The 27053-nt window shown below is 42.0% G+C and overlaps 2 protein-coding genes across 3 annotated transcripts in view; one reads left to right on the top strand and one right to left on the bottom strand.

Moving 5' to 3' along the window:
• The window catches only part of ZRANB3 (zinc finger RANBP2-type containing 3), a 39573-nt gene extending 35995 nt beyond the window's left edge, over positions 1–3578 (top strand). The window contains exons 18-21 of the mRNA XM_054278172.1: positions 1179–1298; positions 2090–2477; positions 2898–3029; positions 3347–3578. Coding sequence (XP_054134147.1) covers positions 1179–1298; positions 2090–2477; positions 2898–3029; positions 3347–3445 — 739 coding nt within the window. The 3' untranslated portion in view covers positions 3446–3578. The remainder of the gene's footprint in view (positions 1–1178; positions 1299–2089; positions 2478–2897; positions 3030–3346) is intronic.
• A 2201-nt stretch (positions 3579–5779) lies between these two features.
• RAB3GAP1 (RAB3 GTPase activating protein catalytic subunit 1) lies at positions 5780–26345 on the bottom strand. 2 transcript variants are annotated; one of them, XM_054278177.1, is made up of 25 exons: positions 26299–26345; positions 26141–26196; positions 25226–25301; positions 23854–23986; positions 23541–23619; positions 22770–22889; positions 22030–22195; positions 21831–21930; positions 19452–19533; positions 18922–18990; positions 18271–18344; positions 17449–17541; positions 15881–16050; positions 15497–15595; positions 15028–15200; positions 14044–14098; positions 13399–13752; positions 12184–12321; positions 10729–10956; positions 10192–10288; positions 10000–10103; positions 9775–9890; positions 8762–8864; positions 7276–7296; positions 5780–6010 (listed from the first exon to the last, which is right to left on the bottom strand). In XM_054278177.1, exons 1-25 carry the CDS (start codon positions 26314–26316, stop codon positions 5780–5782), a joined length of 2955 nt encoding a protein of 984 aa, XP_054134152.1. In that variant the 5' UTR covers positions 26317–26345. The 2 variants fall into 2 exon arrangements, with proteins under 2 accessions (XP_054134152.1, XP_054134153.1); XM_054278178.1 differs by lacking the exon at positions 7276–7296.
• Between the last annotated feature and the right edge of the window lie 708 nt (positions 26346–27053).

Here is a 27053-nt window from a genome sequence, read left to right as displayed (position 1 = left end):
AGTGACAGGCAGGCAGGCATGCTGGTGAATCTGCTGGAAGTGTCTCCTTCCCTGCCCAGCTCTGTGCCCCATTCAGCAGCTGCTCTGGCTCTGCTGCACTGCATGTTTCAGCATCTGGAACTTGCCAGGTGTTTTTAAAGGAAAAACCCCGACCTCAGGACTACAACAGAAAAGTAAGGTCAAAGCATCTTGTTTCTCCCCATCTGGAAGCAGACATAAATCATTAGTTGCCATCAGTGAGATAATGTTTTATTCATAATTCACAGCCAACTTGAACCCTTTCAGTTCTTGTTTTTTCTTTAAGCAGTTCTGTTCTCTGTGGATGACATTTGTCAAAACTGTGGCTGTCTATGCTGAGTGTCACTGAAAAGGGCTGGTGTTGGATCCTTGTGAAAACCTAAATGTACCTTTGATTCCTTTCTTTCTCTGATGTGGTTTTCCTTGACAGACATTTGTAGCTTCAGTGTTGTCATTGCTCTGCACAGAACATGTCATGCAAACCATCTAAAACCTTCTCATTCCCTTCAATCCCTACTGTTAAATTCCTCAGGGTGACTATTTTGGCTGTAGGTAAGAATGAAGCAAATAAACAGTTTGTAATTCCAGTAGTATCAGAAGCAGAGGGTAATAAATCTTGTCTGATTGTGTCCTTCCATGAAGTACAGGATAAATCTGTAGTGTTAGAAAACCTACCAGGATCTACAGCAGCCTTGTAGGATTTGGCAGATGTTCAGTTGTCTGAATAGTGGTTTCTGTGAAGCAATTTTAAGTTTTTAACTAGGAGCAGTTGTATTTTACAGGGTTTCACATGAAAATAAAGCAGGGAGATCAAACATAACTAATGGAGCAAGGAGTCCTGCAGAGCTTATCCAGTGTCACTGAGAGATCACCTAACTGAAACAAAATGCCTTTCAGGTTTCACTGGCAGGCAGTATCAAATTGCAGTCATTTTTTAATTGTTATACACAAAGCAAATTACCTGTTCACTGCTTAGAATTCACTTTTAGAAAAAGGTATTTAATATGGAAGTATATAAAGCACGTTTTGCCAAACTTCATTTCTCATCCAGAAAATGAGGAATGTTTGAAGAGAATGTGCTGTACCAATGTTGCTGCAGCCCAGTGCTGTTCCTCAGGGGAGACTGCTCCCTGTGCTGACAGGATTTGTCACTCTCTCAGGTATGTGACCAGGGAGGATGTGGCAGCAGCCTCGCTCTCCAAGGCCAGCAGCAGTGGGGGCAGCGTTCGCCTCATCTCCAAAGAAATGGACAAATGTGCTGCTCCTAAACCACCCACAAAGTAGGTTTATTAATGTAATAGCATGATTAAGTTCTTTTGCCACATTTTTTTATAATGGTAGTAAAATTATTTGCTATGAGTGGGTGCTTTGCTGAAGTACAGTAGTTAGATAAGAAACTTGCTGTAGTGCTAATGAGTTCTGTTTTATTCTTCTAACAATTTAGATTTCATCTGTTGTCTGCTGATAGAGCTGCTAATTAACTGAGTCTGACTAACATAAAACAAGAGAATAGTTATGGGATTCAGTTAGAGAAAAGAATATTAGCTCAGCCCTCCTGTGAGGTCAACATCAAATTGAGGACACCGAATTTGCTCCTATTTTGTCTCAGAGTTAAAAAAAATTGGTAACGAAGTGAAAATTCCAAACAGGAATTGCCCTTTTAAAAAACTTTCTTAAACAAGCACTGTGTATCCTACTTTGAGTAGGAAATTCATAGGCAGCCATGGAGATTGTAAAGAGAAACCAGGATGTGTTTGTATGTGTACATGCCTGATAGAAATCACCCTGTCTTTATAAATACAGCATTATTTCAACTAATAACTGAGTGTGGTAAGATGTGCAGAAGAAAAATTGCCTTGTTATATTGCCAAATTTTGTTTAAATAGAAATGTAAACCAAGTAAAGGATTTGCACTGTGCAGGTATCAATCTGAGCAAGGTATTATTTCAGATAAAATGATTTTTCAGAACATAAAAGATACCCAATTGAAATACACAGTGCATAAACCCCCCATGAACTCGCTGCTGAATACATCACTTCTCCAGAGCTGTACTTTGTTCTCTGCCATCAGATGGGTTCCAGAACCTGGGAATGCTCCCTCAGCCCTCCCTGCAGGGCAGACTGATGCCGGGGGCCCCTCCCTGTCCCGAGGGTATCTGCAGGCCCTGGACGAGCAGGGGACCCCGCTGTGCCTGAGCTGCCAGCAGCCAACAGCTGAGCCCCCTGGCGGCTGCCCGGCCTGGGACACGCGCTTCTGCTGCCACGCCTGCCAGGAGGATTTCTGCATCCGCTCCAGCCAGAGCTACCTGCGCTCCCAGGTGTTCCTCATCGAGCACGGCGTGTGCCAGGCCTGCCACAACAACGCCCAGGAGCTTTTCCTCAGCGTCAGGGATGCACCCAGGAGCCAGAGGAAGCAGCTTCTGGAGAGCTCTTGGATGTCTCACCTTCCCCTTGGGCAGGTGATGGTTCTGGGGTTTCAGCAGGAACAGCTGGTCTGGGTATAGAGTTCAGAGACAGCCAAAAATGTTCTTACAGATTTAAGATAGAAAGGTAACCTAGCACCAACAACAGAACAAGAAAATCAAGTCCTTAAAAACAATTAAATTAACTAAATCCTGTTGTCTTCTAACATCTCTAAAAGGCATCAGAGCTCTGGTTCTGTAGGGAGGAGCATGTACAGCCAGGGCTGGCTGAAAACATGCCAGCTACTTAAGAGTTGTTGCCTGTCCAGTGGGAGTAACTAAAAAATGCCAAGGCTGGCTTTCTTTATCCTGATGAAGACTGGAGCTAGCTACTTCCCAGAATTTCGTTGTTCCTACAGTAGCATGTCCATGTAGCTGAGGAGTGTCTCACCCCTGGCATGTCCTTTTGTGCTGCAGCTGAATGAGATGATCAGGAGCCCGGCCGAGGGGCAGTTCTGGCAGGTGGATCACATCCAGCCCGTGTACAGCGGAGGAGGACAGTGCTCCCTGGAGAACCTTCAGACCCTGTGCACAGCCTGCCACAGGGAGGTCAGTGTGTGCAGCCAGGAATGCTGGCCCTCTCACAGGGAACAGCAGGGGCAAACTGCACTTGGGCTCCTCCTCAGCCCTGCTGCACAACCCCAGTGCTCACAGCCTCTCCCTCCCATATACCAAGCTGGAAATGCAGCATTAAACTATTACAATATACAGTTTCCTCTGGATTTGGGAAAATAATAATTAACATTTGCATTTCATCATGCTGTCTACTGCAAAGACAAGACTGGAATTTAACTGTGAGCTAATGCTTTCTGCTGGACGTGTTTCCAGGTATCAATACTCACTGAACCTGTCTCTCTCTTTTGCAGAGAACTGCAAAACAGGCCAAGGAAAGAAGCCAGCTGAAGAGAAAGTCTTTAGCTACAAAGTATGCCTGTGATATCACCAAATTTTTGGTGAAGAAGTAAAATGCACAGTACATTCAGGTACATTGTAATGGTGAAACCAACACAGTTAGTGTTTTCCTCTTGCTCTGATTTAACAGAAATTGCTGATATCATGCTATTGGTAAAGAGAAGAAAATAAGGAATTAAACCAAAGAAATTATCTGTAACATCTAAAGTACTTGATCATCATGTTTTTTAATGGCCCTGGCTTAAAGCTGAATTTCTGTGTATAACTTTAATGCTATTTTGGAGCATTATGGTTTCCTCTTGCAAGGTAGTTAGGGCTGCAAGAATTTAAGGAAGTTCTGTTGAACCTGCTGGTGGTATTACTGGGTTCAATTGTATTGGGAACTTCATGGACCTAGAAGATGTCTTAGCTTTAATTCTTTTTGTTACTCACATACCAAAACCACAGAATAAAATACAGTGCTGATGACAAAAACTAGCACAAGTGATTTGTTTCCTCTAGTGCTGCTCACCCACAGAAGGCTAACTCCTGGCATGGGCCTGACTTACAGGATTTTGGCATTTAGAATTGATGTCAGTTGAATTCTAGTTTTATTTAAACCAACTTGAATAGAAATGTTACTCAGGATAGGAAACATTAATATTAGCAATTATCTCATCAAAGGTCGTTTCTGGGAAATGCTACAGTCAAATTCTCCTTAATGAGATTTCAGAGATACTGGTAATTTTGGACTGCTTACCTGGCTTGCTTTACAGTTACTTTAAATACATACAGTTCTTTCTCCTGATGATTTTTTTAATGCTCTGTCTCTCCTCCCCCCCAACTGCTGAGCTGTAAGCTCATAAAGCAGAGCTGTGCACAAAACAGTGCAGGCCTGAAATTTCAACCACAGCTATTTAAAATAAGCTGAGTTTTCCTTCTGAGAAAAATCTTTAAAGTTACAACTCTTGAACAGAGACAAAGACTGTTTAAGACAAGTTAGTTGCATGATGTTTGTGGTGTCTCAGTATGATAAAGGAATCACCTCTCCAGCACTTTAAAGGACCAGGTAGGAATAGCCTGATCACCAAGTATAAGAGACTTTCAAGTTTCTGCAGCCTTTGCAAGATGCCACACCGCAGTATAATGTTTCATTAGAGAGGAGGAAACCAGAAGTATTGGGGAAAAAGCTTAAGCTAAATTTTACTTACCTGTAAATCAGGAATTGTTTGGTGTAGTTAATTTTAAAGAAGCCACACAGTTAAAGAACAGCTACAGGTCTTTATCATACTTACCCTGATGTGTGAGGAAGCACACAAACAGCCTGGAAAACAAGGTCTGTGACAAGATTTTACCTTATTAACTCTTCTTCATCCTGAAAAATGTATTTCTACTTCATAGAACTTTATGTGAGGAAAAAAGACACTGATCCCTGTCCCCTCAAAGAAGTTTTAGAGTAACACCTGGGATCCTGCTGCTACCAGAACTCAACTCTCTGTAGTCATTGTAGTCACAGTGTCCCTCCTGGATCAGAGCATGCAAGGAGGGCATGGAAAAGCATGGGAATACTGAGAGCCAACAGCACGTTCATATTTATTGAGTAACGTCCACAATACTGTAGCTGTTTGTACATCTGTAAAGTAATGCTGATCTGCTGATTCTCATTCAAACAGATGAAGGTCACTGTAAAGCAACATTGGCACAGTGGGGTAGGGGCCAGAGGTGACAGAGCTGTCCCCTCCTGTCCCATGGATGACAGGGAGTGCAGACAAATAGCCTGGGTAAACACCAGTGAGTTGCTCACAGTGAAACACCTCTGGGGTGTCATTGCCATCCAGCTTTGGCCCTTGCACCAAGGGAAGGATACAGAGTATCCCACACCTCAGTGATGCACTGCAGGCTGTCAGTCAGACTCACTGTCCGCTTAGTTCTGTCTTCTGGGAGAAGTGACGAGATCTGGACAACCAGGAGACTTCAGCACAAAGCAGAGTATGAACTGTACACTTTAAATAAAAATAAGGATATTTCAGAAGCACTTGAAACAGTGATTAACCAAAAAATACTGGGCTCTGTGATTATGATTAGTAATAAATATAAATTACTTAATGTTTTTATACATATCAATTTAAGAAGACTAACGTCACTTGATAAAGTCTGATCCTGAAGTGTAAAGCAGCACATTCTGCATCAATTTCAACATGAATATTTGCACACAGCCCATTCAGGTCCATAATTAAGCTAATGCAAGGAAAGGAAGAGATGCTCCCGTGGGACAGAGAGTTTGAAACCACTCCTGCGGCCATTCCAGACCTCGGAGCTGAGCTGTGGCAGCCGATCCAAGTCCTCGGGAGCAGCGCTGCGGTCCCGGGCAGCTCCGCGGCCGCAGCAGCGAGTGCGGCCCGGCCGCGTCAGAAGAAGGTGGTGTCGGCCGAGAAGGCGCCCGCCAGGCGGAAATCCTCGCGGGTCAGCACGCTGTACATGCGCTGCGGCAGCGCCTTGGAGTAGGGCGCGGGCCGGGGCACCGAGGCGCGCAGGATCACCTCCCGGCCCGCGGGCGGGGGAAACTCCGACTGCGCGCCCTGCCTGCGCTCCTCCGGACAGCCCGAGCGCCGCAGCTCCTCCTCCGGCGGCGCGGGCACCTGCGGCAGAGCACAGCGACAGGGCAGCCTGCTGCCTAACGCCGGTTCACACAGCTGCTCTCAGAGAAGAGCAGGAATGGGAACGCGGCTAGAGGCTTCATGTGTACACAGAGCAAAGCGCTAATGGGATGCTAGGAAATAAAGCCAACGTAACCAGATGGAAGAACCCTCGTGTGGATGGGGAAGCTCTGCCCAGCTGAAGTTCTGATGGGGCAGTGTGAAGCAAGGCTTGTGACTGGAGGAAATGGCCCCTCCTCACACAGGGGGCTCTCCTCAGCTCCCTGCAGCTACAGGAGGCCAAGGCAGCCTCCACTTCAAAACCATCAGTGCCACTACTGCAGTCCTGACAGTCACCTGCCTTTCACTCTCCAGTACTACTGCAGGATGGGCTTTTCATGGCCAGAGAGCCTTGCTGAAATCCCTCTGCTGCACAATCCCAATTGGAGGAGGAATTCATTGCCTCAGAGCCAGGCAGCAGCAACACTAACACCCAAAAACTGGAAGAAGGGCTGGCATGCCCAATAAACATTCCCTGATTACATATTCCTATGGATACACACATACCAATACCCTAATAGGGTCCTTCCTACTTCAAGCACGTACAACTCTACACTAGCACCATCCCTGAGGTGTGGCAGAAGCCACTGGCTGCCCCTTGTGCTGCTGTCCCTCTGCTCCCAGGAGTGGAGGGACCAGCCCCTACAGGCTGTGCCACAGAACCCACCAGGGACAAGTGCCACGTGTTCCCACAGGAACAGCTTGGGGAAGCCAACAGAGAGGATCTTCCCTGTGCTACACTTCACACAGTCACCCTGCTTCTTTCCCAAATATCTGTGTCCAAAAAGTTCCACACCTTCAGGAAGCACTAGTGTTGGGAATGCAGCATCCAGCTTATTGTTCATCACCACCTCCCCCCAAAACATCAACAAAAAACCAGTGATGACAACAAAGAATGTAAAGGCACGGCCTATTCACATATTTCAGCATCAGAAAACACCAATACTCACTTGAATAAAGGTTTTGGTTTGGTTTGGTTTTTTGAAAGGCTTTTTTTTTTTAATATTTCTCTCTCTTTTCACTATGCATTATTAGGCTCTGAAAATAAAGTGTGAATGCAGAAAAACCATTCTGGAAACACAAAGTTACTTTTATACTCAACTTGTGAACACCAGTACAAACTAAATCTGGCTGCTGCACTATATCCACCAGAAGGTTCAGCTCTATGCAGAGAGGATGAGAGGGAAAGGAGGGACAAAGTTGGTTACCTCATCAGAAGATTCAGTCAGCTTGGAAAGGGATGAGAAAAGAACCAGTGATGAAAGACAGAAACAAAGGCAAGTCAGAGGTGACTTACAAGAGGTTAGGAGGAGACTGTAGGTTTAAGAGACATCATGCACTCCAAGAACATGCACTGGCTATCAGAATTTTCCTGAGAAAACTCAAGAACAGAACACATTATACACCGCTCAGAGAGGAGTCCAGGTTCAAAAGGTAATGAACAGGGAATTTCACTTCTATCGACCAAACAGCTCTCTACTGAAATAACTCATGGCAGGTTAAACACAAAATGGGGTTCGTTGCAAGTTGGTTCCTGTCCCACTAAGAAACCTTAATTAACACTGACCAGCTGCTAGTGGGAAATACCTGTAACCCTGCTTGAGTAAGTGGTGTTTCAAAACACAACCCTTGAAATTTGCACACATCCTAAGGGTACAAACTTAGATTTGAAAACCCACTGCCTCTCTTGAAGAGGCAAGTGCATATGTGTGCATCACTTACAGGGCACAGATCTTGGGCTTTGAAGGGTAAAGGTGGCTGGCTAGCAGATTCAGGTTTGCAAACACAATTTCCCTAGAGACTGGAAGAATAAAAGAAGTGTCCTGATTTTCATTCCTCAGAATAACCATGGTCTGTTTTCAGAATGGTCCTTTTTATGCTGAGTTGCAAAATAGAGATTATTACAAAAGCATTGATCCCTTTAAAGTGTTTAACACCCAATCACAACATTTTTCCAGCAATTATTTCCAAGTGGGATTTCAGGCTGCTACCTTGTTATTACCACTGCAGTTAAATTTGAGTTAGAAAATCTGATGCTATAAACAGGTGTAATTCTGACAGAAACTGAAGGCTGACTGCAGTCCCTGACATTTGGAAATCAATACTTTCAGACTAATTATTCCAAAGACTGCTTAAGAGAGAAAAGCAAGATTTTTATCAATATCAGCAAGGGAAGTGTCTCCAGAAAACAGATGCAACACTGGTAAACTGAATGCAGAAACTGAAAAAGAACTGAAACTTCCTAAGCATGCTAGTTACCACAGAAAAAATCTCAAGTATTCCAAACATAAGCCTCAGTTTAGAAGTTACTGCTTCTAAAATATGTAATATTATGACCTGTTTCTCTACATTCCTCTGTGAAACAATCAACACTTGACCTTGCTGTGATAAGGCAGAAATTTGGCTTTAATAGCATTACTGATGATACTGTTTGCAGTACATAAAGCATTACTGACACCTCTATCTATCCAGCTGGCTTCAACTGTTAAACATCCCAGCTCACTCACTCTCCTTTGGTCCTGCAAGGTTCTGTTACTGCCAAAATCATGTAGAACATCACAGAAACACCTCGAGCACATACATGACAGTACATGCAGAAATGCAGACAGAATACACTGGCACCATGTGGTAACTCATTGGCTCATTCTGGTTAAATCAGAAGTGGCTGCAGCACCACCCAGAGCTCTCTCTTACCCTCTGAGCATTCACAAACAGCTTGTGAATGATGCTGCCAGCAGGTCCTCTTCCTGCACCAACCACTGACACTTCTGGCTGCTCCAGGAGACTGTTTACAAATCTGATGGAACAAATGATTGAAAAAGAAAAATGAATGGTTAATCCTTGGCCAGATCCAGTGTGCTGACCTAAACAAGCTGTCCCAAGGCCTTCACCAAGCATCATTTGCTCAGGGTGAAAACTGGCAGATTCTCTTGCTTCTCTATTCTAAAAGTTTAAGGAAAAAATTCTCCTCTCAGTTACCTAAGAATGAAGCCCAGGCTCCTAAAGCAGATGTATAAAATCAACAGGAAAGCCTCCATGGTATTGGCCATGCAGAAGTATCCACAATGTTACAATTTTCTTTAGCACACAGACATTGCTTGGGTCAGGCACCACATCTCTGAACTCCCAACATGTACTGCACAAATGTCATCTCTCCCTCCCAGCACAGCAGCAAGAAGTTAACTTGGGTTTTATAACATTACTCATCTTGAGCAGCAAGTAAATAACCTGACAGCAGGTAGTGATGCAAGGGAACATTCCTTGTCACTTCCCATTCAGAGCTGCCCAGTGATGTTTCACATCAGCAGGGAGACAAGAATAAGAAAACAATTGTGGAAGAGACTATTTCATTCCATAACATTTATAAAAAAGAGTAAATTTCTAGTCCTAATTTTAGGTAAGGTAACAGAGTTCACCAAATGTATCTTTTATACACACAAAAAAAAAGTTAGTCCCCAGTACTGTCAAGATAGAACCAAATTCTATTTAAAAAACCTAGATCAAATGTCTCCAAAAGATGCTTAGTTGGAGGAGCACTGAGGTACCCACGCACATCATCTCTAGACAGTCTAGTGACAGGGATACCCAAATATGATTCCTAAATATTTCTTTATTGTCACCATTGTCCTAAGGTTTGAAAGTACAAACAAGGGCATCAGAGGAAAAGCAAAACAACACAGTGAAAAATAAGAATTAAAAAAAGTCACCTTTGTAGATCTTCTTTCTCCTCTTCATTTTCACATTTCTCTACCCCAAATTTTGCTTTGAGAGACCTTGCCCTGGCAATGATGGCTTCCACACTCATAATCTGAGCAATGATTTCCTGCAAGAGTTTAATAAAAGGGAAAATTAAAAAGATGTTCCTTTAACACTGCCATGAACAGTGCAAAAGTCAATCAGGTTTTCAGCCCCAGCCAGTACAAAAGCCTTACTTCCAACTTCTTGTCCTCTGGACTGGGAAACCGTAGCACTTTGCTGGAATGGGATATTATCTGCTTGATAATCTTCTTAACTGAAGATATATCTTCTACTGCTTCTATTATAAGGAAAGAAACAAAGTTGTAATTACTGACTGCACCACTGTTCCCCTTAAATATCTTAATAATTTATTAAACATTATTTACCTTCCTCCTTTACCTTGAGTACAGCTGCATGGATGATGCAAGGCAGGAGATGCCTTGCAAGGTCAGCTGGTTTCTGAACTGCAAGGTAATGAAGTACCTGCAACATTAGAAAATTTAATATTTTAGTGATCAAAACTACTTCCCAAAGATAAGGTTACCATGGAAAGATGAATTCACAAGAATGGAACGCCACTTTAAGACCCGAGAGGCAGTTTTACATGAATCTGCCCAACAGGTTGGAATGCAACTAAAAATAACTGCATTAGGAAACTAAAATGTTCCTAGTGTATATGCAGTTAAAAATCTGGTTTATTTACTAATAATTTAAAGAAATACCTAAGTAACACTGCATACTTTTAGATACATCAAACACCCTCCTGTACAGCAGCAGGAATTTCCAATCAACCCTAAGCCATGCACTAAACAGTTCAGTAACTCCAAGGACACAGTGCAAGGGCCTGTCGGTGTTTCAATGCTGCAGGGAGGGAGGGAAGGGCTGCAGGGAGCCCAGGCTGGCACCAGCCCCAGAGCTTTCACCTTCTCAGCCTCCCTGGTGTCATCAAAAAGCCTCTTCTGCCTCCGTGCTGGGACTGGCTTTGCTGTCTCCCAGGCCTCCACCCACATGTTGCTGGGGATCTTCATGCGGGCGCTCAGCTCGCCCCTGATGACTTTGTTCCCCTTCTCATCGATCACCTCCTCCTCGATGTAGTCCCGGGGTGAGTACCACCTCACAAAGTCCTCCAGGCAACAGCCAGGGTTAGCTGCCTGCAGGGAGGAGAGGACAGAAAATTTGTTCCTGAAAAATCCTACAAAAACATGACAGCATGGGTAGGAGGGCAATATGGTTTAGTGGGTAGAGCACAGAGTAAGAGACAAAACTCAGGAAATTCTTTTGTCCACAGCCAACAAACTGTACAGCAGGATAGAGGGAATAAATCATAAACCAAGACAATGGCAAGGGGTAAAATCCCCCATCAGCAGCAACAACAAAAAAATCACCTTCTCATCACCCACTACATGTTCATTCATTACATTTATCAGTTATTTCAGGCAAGCTCAAAATTATACTGTTAAAATTCTACCTGGCACCTGCCACATGCAATAAATAGGAATTTTCACTAAGCTTATCCCATTAAGGACTAAAAGAATCAGTGGGCCACCTAAGTATGCTTTAAGCACTGACTTTCCATCTTTTAACCCTCTAGTGACAAAATTCACCATTTCTTCTTCTATTGAAAAGGAACTTTAAAGAAGTATCTTCCCCAAACAAAAAAACACTCATTTTTCATAGATGCAATATGACCACAATTAACTACATCTACAGGTCCAGAACATAAAAGGAATCCCAGTTTTCTATTTGATGTATCTATGAAGAGTGTACTTGTACTTCCAATTATAGTTCCCTATTTTTACTTTGAGATTTTAGATTACTTACACCATATATATTTAATATGCCATGAGTCCCTGTTAATAAAGTGATTACTGTTATACTATAAATACTCTAACTGTACAGCACATTATATCCTTTTACCATAAAGACTGCAATAATTAAAAAGATATATATGGCTATTTCATTACAGACTCTCCAGTCTTTTTAGTGTTGAGCTCCTGTGCTGACAGCAGTGGATGTGCTCTTAGCTCCCTCTGCAGAGCTCAGAGGGAAATGAAACCCAAAGCCACAGTTAGTCCAGTCCCAACCTGATGAATGTCTGTTTTAATTCACAACTGATTAATTGTATGTTTGATGTGTTTTTTCCCTTCCCACAGACATTTTGTAGGTTTACTGGGACGTTACAGTGTAACAGATCACATCCTCATAGATTTTTGAAGTGTGCCAAGAGTTTTCCCAACAGGTTTTTATTTTCAACTTGAAACTAACTGGAAACTGTATTGTGGAGAAAAAAAACCTTAGAAATCTTCAGAACTGTCCAACAGAAGCAAGAGGGCCAGCTGAATGAAGAAGCAGGCAGTGCAATGTGCCAGCAGTGCTACCTTGAAGGACTCCATGTCGGAGAGCAGGCAGGCGCTCTGCATGCGCGCCCGCAGGTGAGCGCCCTCCGCTGATGTCCCCAGCTTGGCCAGCACCTCCGACTGCTCCTCCAGCAGGTCCTCGGTCATGGGGGCTGGCTCCTGTGACAGGGAACACTCAGCGTTACTGACAGCCCCTCCTGCAGGCACTAAGGGCAAGGGAGGAGGAGCAGGAAGCTCCTTCTCACCCCTAGTTCACTCTGCTTCCTTTGTACTCTGAGGAAATGATCCCAACTTTCCACTGCCTACACAGTTCAGCCTCAAGTTGTGCATCTGAAGAGGACACTAACAAAGAAACTACACAGAGAATTACCTGGAAATAAGGTGACAATATAAGGATATATTGCTAAAATGCCAAAATCCTAATGAAATCCAGAAATTGTTTGACTGGTACAATTTTGCTGAGATGGATGAAAATCTACCCAAAGCAATGCAGAATTTTTGCTGTCAATACTGTCAGCACATAATTATTGAGAACATTTTGCCTGACTACTCTCTGCTCGTATGTTTTACCCAAGCAAAACAACACTAATTAGAAGTAATTTCTCTCAGGAGAATGAAAACCACAGTATTCTTCATGCATGGCTGATTTTGAACTACTTTCTGTGACAGCACCAATTCCTATTTCATCCCTGGTCACTCTGCAAGAAAGCTTGTTGATGTCAGGTAACATTTCTAGTTGTTTGATGATAAACCTGCTGAGAATGGCACCAAACCTAATGACTGTGGCCTTTTAGATGTGAGCAGAAAAACTGTGAAAAAACCAAAAACAGCAGCAAAACTGATCCAGTACTGTGCAAAGTGAGGCAGATATCTCCATGGTGCAAGGACCACAGCAGCTCCTATTTTATAGGAAAGAAAGTAAGGAGGGGATGGAAGATGCCTCAAGAACTGAAAATAAAAAGAACCAAGAATTTAAGGTAGGAAAGGAAGTTTAATTCTTGTTTAAATATATTGTTTGGAATGAAATTTGGTATGGACACACTCTCAAATAAAACAAAGAATGTGTGAGATTGGCAGCCTCATTCAGTTTTGATTGAAAACAAGGTATTAGGTCAAAAACTCAGCAAACCCTCAGCAATTTTAACAACAGACAAGGCTGTAACCTGCAAACTGCTGCAGTTTCACAATCCCAGGTATGAGGCACCTTCTGTGTGTTCTCAGCTCCTGCTCCCTCACCTGTGTTATGGGAACATAGAGAGGCTCTCCTGGATGCAGCAGCATCAGTTTTCCATGTGGGTGCAAACGACCTTCTGGTTTTAAGTTTACAGACTCTTTTGCTCCTTTCTTGCCATTTTCCTGTCCATTTCCTTTAAGATCTTCTGTGTCACTAAGACATTCAAAAAACTCCTCTTCACTGTCACTCCACGATTCCCAAGACTTGCCAAATTCTTTTTCCTTGTCAGGGTTCTCTCCAGAGTGGTCTCCTCCTTTGGCACCATCACCAGAAGCACCACCAGGTGAACGATCAGACGTGCTCCCCCTTTTCCCCTCATCTCTTGCTTTCTTCCTTTCAATGCAACAATTTAGCATCTAATTTAACAAGTTAAAGGAACAAAAAAAAAAATTGTTCAGCAATTATTTCCCTTATGGAGACAATCATACAGAAAAACCTGTTACAGCCACTGAAAAGGTCTTAAAATTCTGAACAATAACAATTCCACTGAACTTGTTGCTGTAACAAAATTTTCCTCAAGAAATAAATTCCACACACAAAAACCACAAGCACAACTAAATCAACAAAACAACATATTTAGCTAATCATTGCTGTAATTTTGACAGTTTCCTTAGGAGAAAAATCATTCTTAAATTTGGGATATTTACCTGCAGTTTCTGATGCAGTAAACAACATCTGAGATCTGGAGCGCCATTAGCTAATCTAACAAAAGGCAGAAGTGCAACCATTATCAATTATAAAGTTGAATCTTTCACAGACATGTGGTCTTAAATCACATGAAATCTAGAACAGGGACAAACACCCATATTGAACCCACTCCCACCATTTCAACTACACAGCTTTTCTATTGTCTCAGCAGACAAGCCCAGAATTTAAATTACATGTATTTCCCAGAGGTCATTTCAGGAGCTCAGAGCTCACTCACACTAGTGTGAAACACTCTGCATTCCTGGTCAGTTTTCCAATTGGAAGTTGAAAAGGTAACTGCTTTCAAACAGGAATTAAGCATCCTTAACTGTACTTTTAAAACTGCAATGATACAGTGCAGTCATTGCTATACATTTCAGCTTCTATTTTATCTGCTAGTGTAACCATTTCAAAGTACAAATGTAGTACATTAAATTTTTGATGTGCCAGCCTGTCTCATCAACAAAAAACCCCAAACCCCAACCAAAATACCACAACCCTAAGTGCAGGGTATGTTATTGCTCTGCCTCATCTTGAGAGAGCCCCTGGTTTGGTGTGTCCCAAGCTCTGCTGCAGCAGACAGAACCTGGAAGGGCTGGAATACCTGAAAAGGCCATTGCACCAGCAGCACCTTGGAACAGCTCCCTTAGAAGAGAGGTGAAACTACACCACAGTAAGTTATTTTCCCCACCCTCATTCACACAGTAGAGTGAATGTCTAAGCTGAGCTTCCCCAGGCATCTTGAAGTTTTCAAAGGAGGGCACAGATGCTGGTCCTTACTCCCTGCCCTTTCTTGCATTAAGGAAGTAAAGTAATAAAACCAGAGATAGCATTTGCAATTGAAAAAACCCCAAAACTGTGTGTTTCAAAGTCACAGTGACCCCACTCAGCTCCTGGAACAAAGAACATTTTCCATGACCAAGGAGCAACAACAACAATCTCACCCTGGAATAAGGTAGTTGTTCTCCCATCTGTAACGCATTTCCAGCACAAACTCCTGCCAAAGATGTGCCACTCCTTTGAGTCCTCCATGGTAGAAGTTTATCATACAAAGACATAAAGCTAATTTGTATGTCAGACTGTCAGATGGAGCAGACTTAAACTGGCTGAAGAGATTCTAGGGAAGAAATAAAAGAAAGGAAGAAATACAGAAACAATGGCACTGTTTTCCAAAACCATGTGAGCTCTTTTCTGTTTGTCAATATAAGTGGCTAGAAGATACTAAAAACTACAGTCTTTGGAAAATAAAGGAATTCCAAGGAAACAGAAATCATCACTATTTCTACCCAGAGATTCCACAAAGGTAAATAAATCTTTCCAAAAGCTAAGTATTACAAGATATAGGGCAAGCACTGCAAAGTCTATATAAACACACTCAAAATTCCTTCCTCTCTTGTGTCACTCAAAACTTACATAATCTTCATTCTCGGGAGGAGGATTGTTTCCTGCTGAAGTGCTGGCTCTGTTTTCAAATACATCTGCAAGTTTGTCAGCAGCATCAGGAAATAAGAACTTGAAGAAAAAAAAAAAATTAAACCTTCCATCAGTATGGTTTGCCTGCCTTTTCCATTTTCTCCATAAAGTTACTGCTGGCTTTATACCAGCAATCCCTATAATTAAAATTGGTAGCAGAGTTCAGAGATCAGGTTTAGTCCAGACTACACAGACTTGTAACAACTTGGGCTGTTCCCAGAAGCTGATAAATGCAATTCAAGCACTGGAACTGAGATCAGATATCTTTAAACCTGCCACAGGTTTAAAGATATCTGAATCCATGTGCAGGGACAGCTCACTCACCAGGAGAATGGTGTTGAGCACCTCATTGTTCAGAGGAGACTCATCCACACCTCTGTGCTTGCGGATCTTCTTCTTGGCACTGTGAACCATGTTTGTGACTGATAATTTGGGGATTGGGACTGGTGCTGGCTCTGTGAGCTTTGACAGTGCGTGGGTGATATCAGCAACCTCTAGCAAATAAAATAAAAACAATTAGAACAAAATAAAGTAAACCCCCAAACACTAGAACAAGTCTCTTCAAGAGTTCACCGGTCTTAATCAGCCTGTTTATCTTGTATTGATATTTAGCCCCTTGTGAAGCAGAGCTACACCTCTGCTGCCAGGTTTCAGGCTGACACTCACTGTTCTTAGCTAAGACAGGCAGCAGAAGGAGGTCACAAATGAGTCACAGACTGTCCTTGATGTAATTCACCAAATGAAGTCCAGACTGAGCTGGCTGCAGGTAGTGCCTGCTGTAGCAGCACTGCTCCTGCAGAGTTACCAACAGAGTATCCCAAAGACTCAGTATTTAAACCTTGTTTATACAACATACCAATAAACACACTGCAGGTAACAAAGACTGCTCCAGCATTTGCTAAAACTTTAGATAAATATTAAATAAATCCTGTGTTAATCACTGGCCTCACATAGTGAAAGCACAGTTCTGTTTTAGAGTGCTCAGGTAAACTTCTCAAATCAAAAGACTGGGGTTTTTTCAGACCTGCTGCTGGTAAACTCTAGAATGTCTCTTACAATAAACTCAATTAATAATGTTATAAGGAGAGCTGACAAATTTAAGTAAATAATTAGGAGCAGCCTGCAAAAGCCCATCTTGGCAATCCCAGAGTTAAGAAGGGCTGAAGGAACTGTATGCCAAGCACTGAGTAATACACACCCTCCTCAGTCTAACACCTTTTTAAGCTCACTAGCAAGCTCCTTCTTCAAAACCAAGATCAAGTATAGCCAAGGAAAATACATATTTGGAGGGAAGAACAGGTGACAAATAGCAGGAAGGGAATTTTCACTATATACAGCAAGAAAAGCCAAAGAGAGGGACAGAGACATCAGAAAGATGGCAGTATTTACACAGTTGGGATAAAGCCCAACTTGCTGGTCAGATAATTTGGGAAGTTTTAATTTTCTTTTTTCCTTAAAGTCCTTAAAATGGAGAGGATGAGAGCAAAGCCTTTCACACAGATTAAAGACTCTTTAAACTGGCTGTTGACGTGTACTACAGAGTACAACAAAAAGGAGAAAGAAGTGGAAAAAGCAAAAATACATAAAACTATACAGACAAATCTGATGTGTCCTATAACCAACTCTTGTACATTCTAGTCAAATTTTAAACTTTTCTATTCTTGTAAAAAGAAACAGACACAACATTAACAGAGGCAGTTGTCCCTCTGGGGCTCTGGGAGCTGAACTTGTCTAGAATTCATGAGAAATTTCACCATGAAGCCCTGGCCAGAAAATTCCCAGGAGTATGTGTAAGAGTTATAAATATCAGTGAGAATAAAGGCACAGGGAAGGCAAACTAGCATAAAACTATTAAATACAAGTAACACAAATCAACTGGATTTTAGTTTTACCTTTTCCTTCCTCATCAAATGCAGACCTTCCAAGGATCTCATCCGTTGACTCCTTCCGCCGGCAAAGCTTGAAGAACTCAGTAAGGAAATCCCCTGGTAGAGGAACAAAGCTCCTGAACTCAGCCAAAAACCTCACTGAGCAATGAGCCAACACTCTAAAATATGCCCCAAGGACAGCAATTTTTATCTTTTCTTCTGAAAGAACATCTGATAATTTGTTCTAAGCACAAATATCTGGTGCACGAAATCCACATAATTAAATTATCTGAAGCACAAAACCCACATAATTAAAGTTTAGGTAAATGCACACCAGACATCTCTTGGCCACCTCTCCAGAGCACAGCTCTGCCTGCAGTTTGATTCACCCAAAACAACATGAAACTTGCAAAGTTTTGAAGCCTTTTCCCCACAAGCTTAAAGGCAAGGACAGACAGAGGAGTACAGCTCTCCAGAATATTAATTCTCCCTGTCAGAAAGGTTGGTTGAACTAAGGAGATGGATACATGCAAAACACACTTAATAAAATGGGAAGATTCTAGGAAATGTAAATTTTCACAGAACATAGAGAAATTCTTATTCTCTGGAACTGGTGAAATAAGAACAGCAATGAATTTCACCATACACAGAATAAACTACAACAGGAACTTATGTATTTGCAAAGCTTGTGTTCTTGAAAAAGAAACCCAAAATACTGTTCACTCAAAAAAATGAGGGAAGTGACCAAATAAGTCATCAGGCAATCACCAACTCAACCCTAACTTCACAACTTGGTAGTTTTAGTTTAAAAGCTGCAAGAGAAGACAGGAAATTCTGATGTCTTACCCAACAGACACTGAGGGTTATCTGCTTTTCTAACTCTCACAGACCACTGGGGTGCTTGAAGTGGATCCAGGTCACTTGGGGAAAAAAATTAAAAAAGAAAAAGAAAAAAGAAGAGAAAAAAAAGAAAAAAAGAAAAAAGAAACCAAACGCCACTATAAGTATCAGAAAGATGAGTACCAAGTTCTCAATAAATGTCATGTCACCACATTACACAGGAGAACATGACAAGCAAGAGTCCCTATTCTCAGGTGTGTGCATGACATGAACAAGAAACCCTTCTTCCTCTTTAGCAGAAAAGCTGGATGACAGGTTTTGGGAGAGGGATATGAAGCAGTGAATTGGTTTTACCTTTCATGCTCTACTATCATCTTTTCCAAGAAATATGTGATACACAACATTTTCAAGTCTAACATGAGAATATGCTCAAAACCAGGGGTGTGTGTTCTGTTGAGATTACAACACAGTAATATTTTCTCACAGAAATGCATTTCAAAATGTGTTTCCCCAGATTAGATGTTCTATCAGCTGACATTGGCATTCCTCAAAATGGGTTCTTTTTCACATGTGAAGCCACACAGTGTTTGAGATGACGCTAAGATGCAGCAGTGAGCAAAAAAGCACACTCATTTTCAACTCAGACAAGATACTTACGAATAAACATCGTTGTCAACAATTATCCCTTCTGCAAGGTGAGGCCATGTTGTAGCTAAATGCAGCTCACTGAAACAAAACAAGATTTCAGCCTTTCAGTGATAGCAGAAAGTTTTCCCTTCACCACAGTTCATGTTTTGAAAGGTATTTGTGACAGATCATATCTGATTCCCTCTTTGTTGTCCAGTAAGTTTTCTCACTGCATACATGAGAGCAAGTCCAACCCTTGCACAAAATTGTTAAGGTTTATCTTGAGGTATATTTCAATAATTTCAGAGATAAATGGGGTACTGCAGAAGTTTATTGTAAAAGCCATATGAGCTTGAACTCTGAATATCATCAGGCAATTTTACAAATGGCCTTATTTGCTATTAAACCACCACCCTTCACAGATGTTTCTGATGCACTTGAATAATTAAGTATCTGTTGGATATACGAAGTGGTAGGCAGGCAAAGCTAAGATTTGAAGTAACACCTGTAAGTCCTCCATTAAGGAAGTTATAAAACAGTTTTCTGAACTCTTCTCTTACCTAATAGGATCTTCACAGGCACCAAATGGTAACTTCCCAAATTCCAGTCCTCCAACTTCTCCCCCAACTAGAGCATCTATATCTGGAGAAAAATCAACACATTTTCCATAAAGAATTTGTGGAACATTTGAAGCAGCATATCCCCTTATTTCACTGCAAAGACTGTAACTTGTAGGATGACCAGAGAAGAGCTGAGCTAGGAGAACACAATCCTAACACACAGTCAAAGGAATTGCTTCCACCAGAAACTGAAACAGGACATTCAAAGGGACAGATACAATTCTTGTCATTCATGTTGAGGGGAGGTTATTCCCTTCATACAGGCAGTGATGATAGATAAAAAGACAGCCCTGAAGATTCAATGTTGGCACAAGAACAGACACAAAAGTGCCATAAAAATGCTTGGGCAGGAAATCAGTTCCAAGCAGAGAAGGAAGACTGGAAGAGCAACTGCAGAGTGAAAAAACAACTACTTTTAAAAGGTGACAATTTTATCAAAAGAGGACTTATTCAAATAATCTTGGGTATGGATTCCCTGTAGTCCCAGGTACTCAGAGATGCCTCCCAGCACCCTCAGGCACTTCCCATGTTACATCCTTCAAATACATAAATCAAAACCAGACAGCCTCCACTGAACAAAAATTAAAGTGGGCAATAATAATAATGTATTGTAATGCCATTATAATAATGCTGTTACAGCATCTGATCTGCAATTTTAACTGCATCTGGCAAACTGTTTACAAACAAAACAAGTGAGGGATTAGCAGATGAAGTATCTGGATAACTTAATTACATAATTTCTTCTGCAGAGGAGATAAAAGACATTTAAATTCTTTGGTTTTATTTGAGAAGAGCTAATTGAGTGATGGTATATAATCTTCCCAGTGAACATAAACCACAACTGCACATAGCAAGAGCAGTAAAACTGATGCTGTTCATCTCCAGTTTCTGCAACACACTTGGACACCCTTAACCACAACTCTGCTGCTAAAGGAGTGGAAGTAACAATCAAGAAATATGATCAGAGTGCTACAACTCATCCATGACAAACCTGAGATCCTGACTTAGTGAATAACTACAGCAAGGCACAGACACTACAGAAAATAGATTTTGTGTCTGCAGAAACAATAAAAAGATAAAATCTGTGGAATTCATTTCCCAAGTTCTTTAGGTAAACTTGGTTAACCAAAGAGGAACTATCATTTAAAACAGCACTGATTTTCTCTCTAATAAGCAGAACTCTCTTTAAACATATGTTCAACATGCATTCCTTAACTACAGAGCACAGAATCAACCTCACTGCACACTTCTTCAAAACATAAGATTTTGATTAGAGTACTTTTTAAGCAAAGAAAAGCCAAACAATTAGATAACCAAGGCCACATGAGTTCTGTCTCTCCAAATGTACCCTAAATACCTCAAGCTTGTTATGTAAAACTGCTACCAGGTCAAGAAAGAACTTGGGCACTTAAACTGTTCCACCACTCTGTACCTAAAACATCACATCATTAATCAAATGGATGTTAAGGAGGAACTAATATCTACCTTTTTCCTATGGGTTTGTTTACCTTTGAGAAGTTTATAATTTATTTTCTGCTACTACCTATATAAAAATAAGTCTGTTAAAACCAAATCCTTGGTACTCAAGGAAGACAGCACCACCATCAAGAATAAAAGAGACCATTTTGAGACTACCAAATGAGTTACTACCTCTGGTTTCCCTAAACAGCATCACTATGGCATAAACTTATCAAGTCTGCTCTATATACTTTAAATTTAAGACTATACATTATTTCTCCCCTTCATGCAAGGCTACTTATAACAAAAGGCTTGTTCAGAAATTCCTCCCGCATTAAATTTAGTACTGTGTCAACAATAATAAAAATCCATACCTTTACCTCAAGTGAGGTCCATACAGTATTTTCTGCTTTTCCCACTGTTAATACACTTAGATAGTGACCTACCAAAGTAATGTACTTTATGGAAACAATTGACAAGAACTCCCACAAAGTATTAGCATCTTCTAGAATATGAATCTAAACATTTACCTAAGAAATCCAGGGCAGAATTCTTCACAGATTCATTCACCCTTTTCATTCTACATAGATACCACCATTTTAGAAATATCATTGTATTTCTAAATGCTGACTAACCCATATTTCGAGGCACAGCCCTACCCAAAACACCTGTCCCAGCCATGAGCTACAACCTGAGAGCAGCTTTAAGCTGGCTTGCTTATCACACAGGGTGGAATTGGACAGAAGCTTTTCCTAGCAAAGTAGAAAATGTTAGAATTCTTCTGGCAAGATTCACAAATATTTTCTTTAGCATTGTTTGGCTGTCTGAAAAGGAGTTATTGTGAGGACACAAGTCTCCTACCTGGTGGCTGCTGTGGCCAGAAGTACTGCTGCCAGTCCTGGAGCACAAAGGTAAGGCGAATGGCCATGCTAACTGGAGGCAGAGGTGTTAAAGGGCAGCCCTTCAAAACAGCAGAGAACAAATCCAACGTAAAGAGTAAATCCTCTCAAACACCCTAGGGGTTGAACATAAATCACACATAGCATCAGTCTACACTCACAATCTTGGTTTTGAAGATGTCCAGCAGCCCTGCCAGGTGGGTGTACTGGCCGGGCACCTTGCGCAGATGAACCATCTCGAAGTCCGTGCGCACGCCCGGGCCCTGGCACTCCCCCGCGTACATGCGGCGCCACTTGTGGTGGATCTGCACGAACAGGGGCACCTGACTGCAAACAGCAACACTGCACATCACTCAGGGGCCTGCTGCCTCAGAGCCTCTAAAACTAGCTCAATATTCTAGCATATCTTCAACATAATTTCAGCCTTTGAAATATATTTTCTCTTAGACGAACACACTTTGAAACACTTCACAGGAATCACAGAAAATCACTGTTAATGTCATTAAACAGAATGCCAAACAAATTGCCATGCCACAATCACAGCCCACTTCATGACTTCCCTTACCTCATTTTCAGTCTATATAATTTTTGAGGAAGATTAGGAAGTTACTGTTATTACACATAGAGAAGAAATCCTCTTGCAAAAGTGATGTTTTATAAATTACATATTATTCCTACAACTTCTAGTAGCTTTTAACAGCCCTAAAGGTTTTCAAACAATAATTAAAATAAACAAAACATTATTCAATCTTTATACATGGGGATTTTTAAAATCCTTCTCTAACAATATTACACAAATAAACAAAAACCGATGAACGTACTTTGCTAACAATTTAATACCTTTTCCTCACCAAGGCTGGAGTTTTACCTGGACATGTAAAAAGGTTTATGTTTCACCTACCAGCCAGTGTTGCCCAGTGCAATGGAAATGGAGCTCAGCAAGAGGTTGCACTTGGATTCACTGATAACAGCATCGTTATTTGCAGCTGGAGCAATAACCACAAACTCACGTAGGCCGTACCTTGAGAGACAGAGAGAAAAAAGCACATTCCTAGTGCCTGGCAAACCAGCTGAAACATGATTCTTAAAAAATATTGTGACCTGGAGCACGTAATTGCCACCAACAGATTGTGAAATTTGTTAATTTGATGCAAGTACCTCTTCATTTTTAGAGAGGCCAAGAACTGAGTGGGCATGGGGTGCTGCAGATCTGAACTCACACACTGCCTGAGTGTAACAGCATTCCAACAACTGCAATGTGTTTGACTGGGAGCACTTCCAGGTCTAGCAGTCCTGAGGTTTTCCAGCTTATGTTCATAATGACTGAAACTGTTTATACATAAAGCCAATCTCTCTAGAACCAATCCTATTATGTGCTCAAGATTTGCATTACTAAGAATATAATTGTTGTTTGTTAAAGTGGTGCAGCTTTCCTTTTTAAGAATGTACCTAAATATTACATATGTAAAAGCCTGGTTAATATATGAAATTGAGAAAAATATTTGGGGGAAAAAAAACCAAATTAAAGATAGGCCCACTATAGCAGGCTGTTTTTGCATTTCTTTCTTGTGTCTAGTATAAAGAATCATTTTACTTAAGTTTTTAACTGATTGTGCCAGATTTTGCAGCTGCTATGCTCATTTGCAGTAGAGATGAGAGGCAGCACACCTACCATCTCACCAGACAGTGGGCTCGAGGAGGAAAGTCATTGTTCATGCACAGCAAGTCCTGCATTGGCAGAGGAAGGGCATCTGTGACAAAAATTGATACATGATCAATGTATCATCACATCCATCCAGCTCACTTACAACTGCCTTGTATTAGCACTGTGTGAATGCAAAGCAAACTAAAAGCAGAAGTGTCAGATCACACTCATCAGACCTCAGAAAATCCCACACAGATACAAATCAGCACACCATGGACTCCACATTCTGACACTGTCTTCTGGCATTATCCTTACAACTATGGAAGGAACTATCAGGTACCTTCTCCCAGCTCTTCTTTCCCATCTTTGTCACTGGGCTCTTGTACAAGATAATGATGGGTAACTAAGAATTTGAAGTCTGCAAACGAAATTTCATCTGATTTCTCTTCCCATGTTCCTGTGGTAAATATACCCTGCATATAAAAAAAGAAGATATTATCTCATAAATTTAGGTTAACATTCATTAGTCTTTAAAAGTCTTTAAAATTAGTCTTTCAAATATTGCCTAGGTGATCAATAATGTTGATTCACATTTTTCTACTGCCTAATGGCTCAGCATGATTTAATTTCAATAAGCAATTCTCAAAGCTCTTCATTATAAAGGTAGGTGGCTGCTAAAATCCATGTTGCCAATAATCATGTTCATTCCAAAAATCAAATATCATCTTGGAGTCTTCAGAACTACATGGCAATAAAGATTTGCATCCTCACATATGCAACTGCACATCTGTTACAGCCTCATCTTTGCCCAGAGACAGAAGTTTCCCACCTGGGACTTTATCTATATCTAAACTGTTCTGTGCAAATATTACCTTGATATTTACCTTCACCAACAAATGATTATTTTTATCTACAACTTACAAAACTTGTGTAAGAATAATTAATTTTTAAACAAAAATACAGCATGGGAATGTCTAAAAAAATCAGCACCACTGCTCCTACTGAAAGCAACTTAGACAATCCTTTGATCTTACAGGGTGGTAGGAAGAGAGCTCTGGTCTAGAAAAGAAGACATGTAGGAATACAGGGACAGCTAAAGTGCAATTTATTAAATAACATAAGTTTTATTCCAAATACTCTGTACCTGACCAGAATGAAAAGCACTGAGATTCCCCTGGAAACACAGCAGCCATTTCACACAAACCAGCTGAGTTTATCTGCATTACTATGCAGAAGAGCTCAGCAATTTCCTCTGCATTTCACAGGACTGAGAAAGCATCACAAAGGCTCTAATTAGTCGCTGAAAAAATCTCTCCCATCTATGAAACACACTGAGTCACAAATAGCACCGTGCAAACCTCAGCCATAAATACATGAGGTGTGACAAAGGCACAAGGCAGGACAAAAAGATTCCTTGAGTATTTAGAGCAGCTTCAAGCATGTCTCCAGATTCAAACTTAGAATTTAAAAAAAATCTCTAAGCACTACAGAAGATCCATGTTTGTCAGGGAAACAACCTGTTTGGCAGATGAGCCACCAATGAATTGACAGTAATTGTTCGTCAAATTGACACTTTGACAAGTGAAATTCCCTAATAAAGTCATTATCTGCCACACCTACAAAAACAGCAATAGATGAAATACATGCGTGCATTATTGTATTACTAATTAGCAATTCAAATTCTACAGGAAAATTCAGAAGCAGCAACTGACCTTCTCTAGAGGTTTGCCTGAAGAAATCCCAATAAGTTTCCAGTCATTCAATACTTCTTCTATTTTTGAAATAAACCTATTAGGAGGGAAAAAGGCATTACTATTTGCTGAACACTAAACCTGTATTACAATTCAGCCACCTCAAAGCAGACAGTGTTGTTTTGCTATTGAATTCCTTAGAAAAGCCCAAAGAATAAACAAACAAACAAACACCACAAGTATCACAGTAAAGCCAGAAAAACTGCTTCCTTGTACACTAAACAGTCTTCCTATACTTAAATTTTACACGACAGTTACTTTTAGTTGTGAGCATCTTTTGACTGTTTTAAGAATCTCACCTTTTCTTTTTCTGGTACTGCAGCACCTAACAGCTGCAGCACATAACTCCTGCTTCATTGTTAACAGATAGATAAGCATTTAAGACAAAATTATCACTAAATTCAGATTTAAAGCGTAGCACTTAAAATCTTTTGTCTCCTGTCATAATCCTGTCATAAAAGCTATCACTCTTGGAAAAAGCATTTTAAAAATAATACATTCACAGTGCAAGAGCGTTCTTCACCTTAAATTTCTTCGTGCATTGTTCTACTAACTTTTAAAGGCTTCAGCTATGAGATGACTGTCTGAACAACCAGACAGCTACTTAGAAAACACATAAGCCTTCTGAGCGTATATTCTAATCCCTTGCAAACAGGTATTAAACCGGACCTTAAGTTCAGAACCAGCTCGACTAGAGCCTCTTAACCCGTTCCTCGGCCGCGGCCTGAGCCTAGGGCGGAAGAGCCGGGAAAGGCTCCGGGCAGGGCTCCGGGTGCTCCCGGCCGGGGGCAGCGGCTGCCCCGGCAGCAGCGGCCGGGCCGGGCTCGGCGGAGCCCCCGCGCACCCCGCGCCCAGCGAGGGGCGGGCAGCACCCACCTCTCCCACTCGGAGGCGGTGGTGAAGTCCGTGATCTCGAACACCTCCGACTCGGGCTGCGGGGAGAGAGCGGGACAGGCGGTGAGCGGAGAGAGCGGGGGAGGCAGAGGGAGAGCCGGGGGACAGGGAGCGGGCGGAGGAGCGGGACACACACTCACTTCGCTGTCCGCCGCCATCTTGTGCCGCTGCCGGCCCCCCCCAGCGGCGGAGGCTGCCGGGAACGTGGCGGAGGGCGGCGCCTCCTCAAAGCCCGGACCTCCTTCACAGCCCGGCGCTTTTGGGCTCTTTCGCAGCTCGGTTTCCCCTCACAATGTTTTTCTTGGGTTCTGTCGCTCGTCCTGGTGGCGTTCCCGCACAGCCCGGGCTCCCCACGCCGTGTCTCTGTTTCCCGGCCGGCTGCAGCCCCTCACGGGACACCCGCGGGCGCAGTCGCTTCACACCGGCGCGAAGCTGAAGCGGGGGCTGCTGCCACAGATTCTCCGTCAGCGAGAGTCCAGAAGGGCTCCCTCAGATGTACAACACAGCCCTTGTCAGCCAGCCGGGGGCTGAGGTGTCCCCCAGGACTGGTGTCCCTGTCCCCGCCTAATCCAAAGCCTTCCCCGTCGCTTGTGTCACCTAGTGAGCGGCGAAATCCTTCTGGCATCCAGCAAAGCGGCTTCCTTAAACACCCTTTTAGCTCAACTTGAGCCCACTATATCTCTTGTATTTTGTCTTCCCCCTTAGCACAGTCTGTTATTTTTAAAAAAGGAGGAAATACCCTTAAAATCTGCGGCTAGAAAGGAAATTACAAATCCTCCTGAGGGGACTGAGTGCGAAGTAAAAATGACGTGGAAACATACCAGGTATTAAAACATAAACAGAGGTAAACATAAGATAGAAAAAGGGCTTGGTTTGTGTGCTGAGACAACTTGTG

This window comes from Melozone crissalis, unplaced genomic scaffold (assembly GCF_028551555.1).
Source record: "Melozone crissalis strain CALT ecotype California unplaced genomic scaffold, PUWL_Pcris_2 ptg000023l_1, whole genome shotgun sequence".
Taxonomy (NCBI): Eukaryota; Metazoa; Chordata; class Aves; order Passeriformes; family Passerellidae; genus Melozone; species Melozone crissalis.
The sequence above is the reverse complement of the archived record's forward strand: the minus strand, read 5'-3'. Positions and strand labels throughout refer to the sequence as shown.

What these genes read in the sequence shown, in the direction of transcription:
- RAB3GAP1 (XM_054278177.1), bottom strand. An exon ending in GAAAGAAGAGCTGGGAGAAG is followed by an intron (nt 23,620 to 23,853) that starts GTACCTGATAGT and finishes TTTTTGTCACAG; the next exon opens with ATGCCCTTCCTCTGCCAATG. An exon ending in ATTTGATGAGGAAGGAAAAG is followed by an intron (nt 16,051 to 17,448) that starts GTAAAACTAAAA and finishes TTTATTTGCTAG; the next exon opens with AGGTTGCTGATATCACCCAC.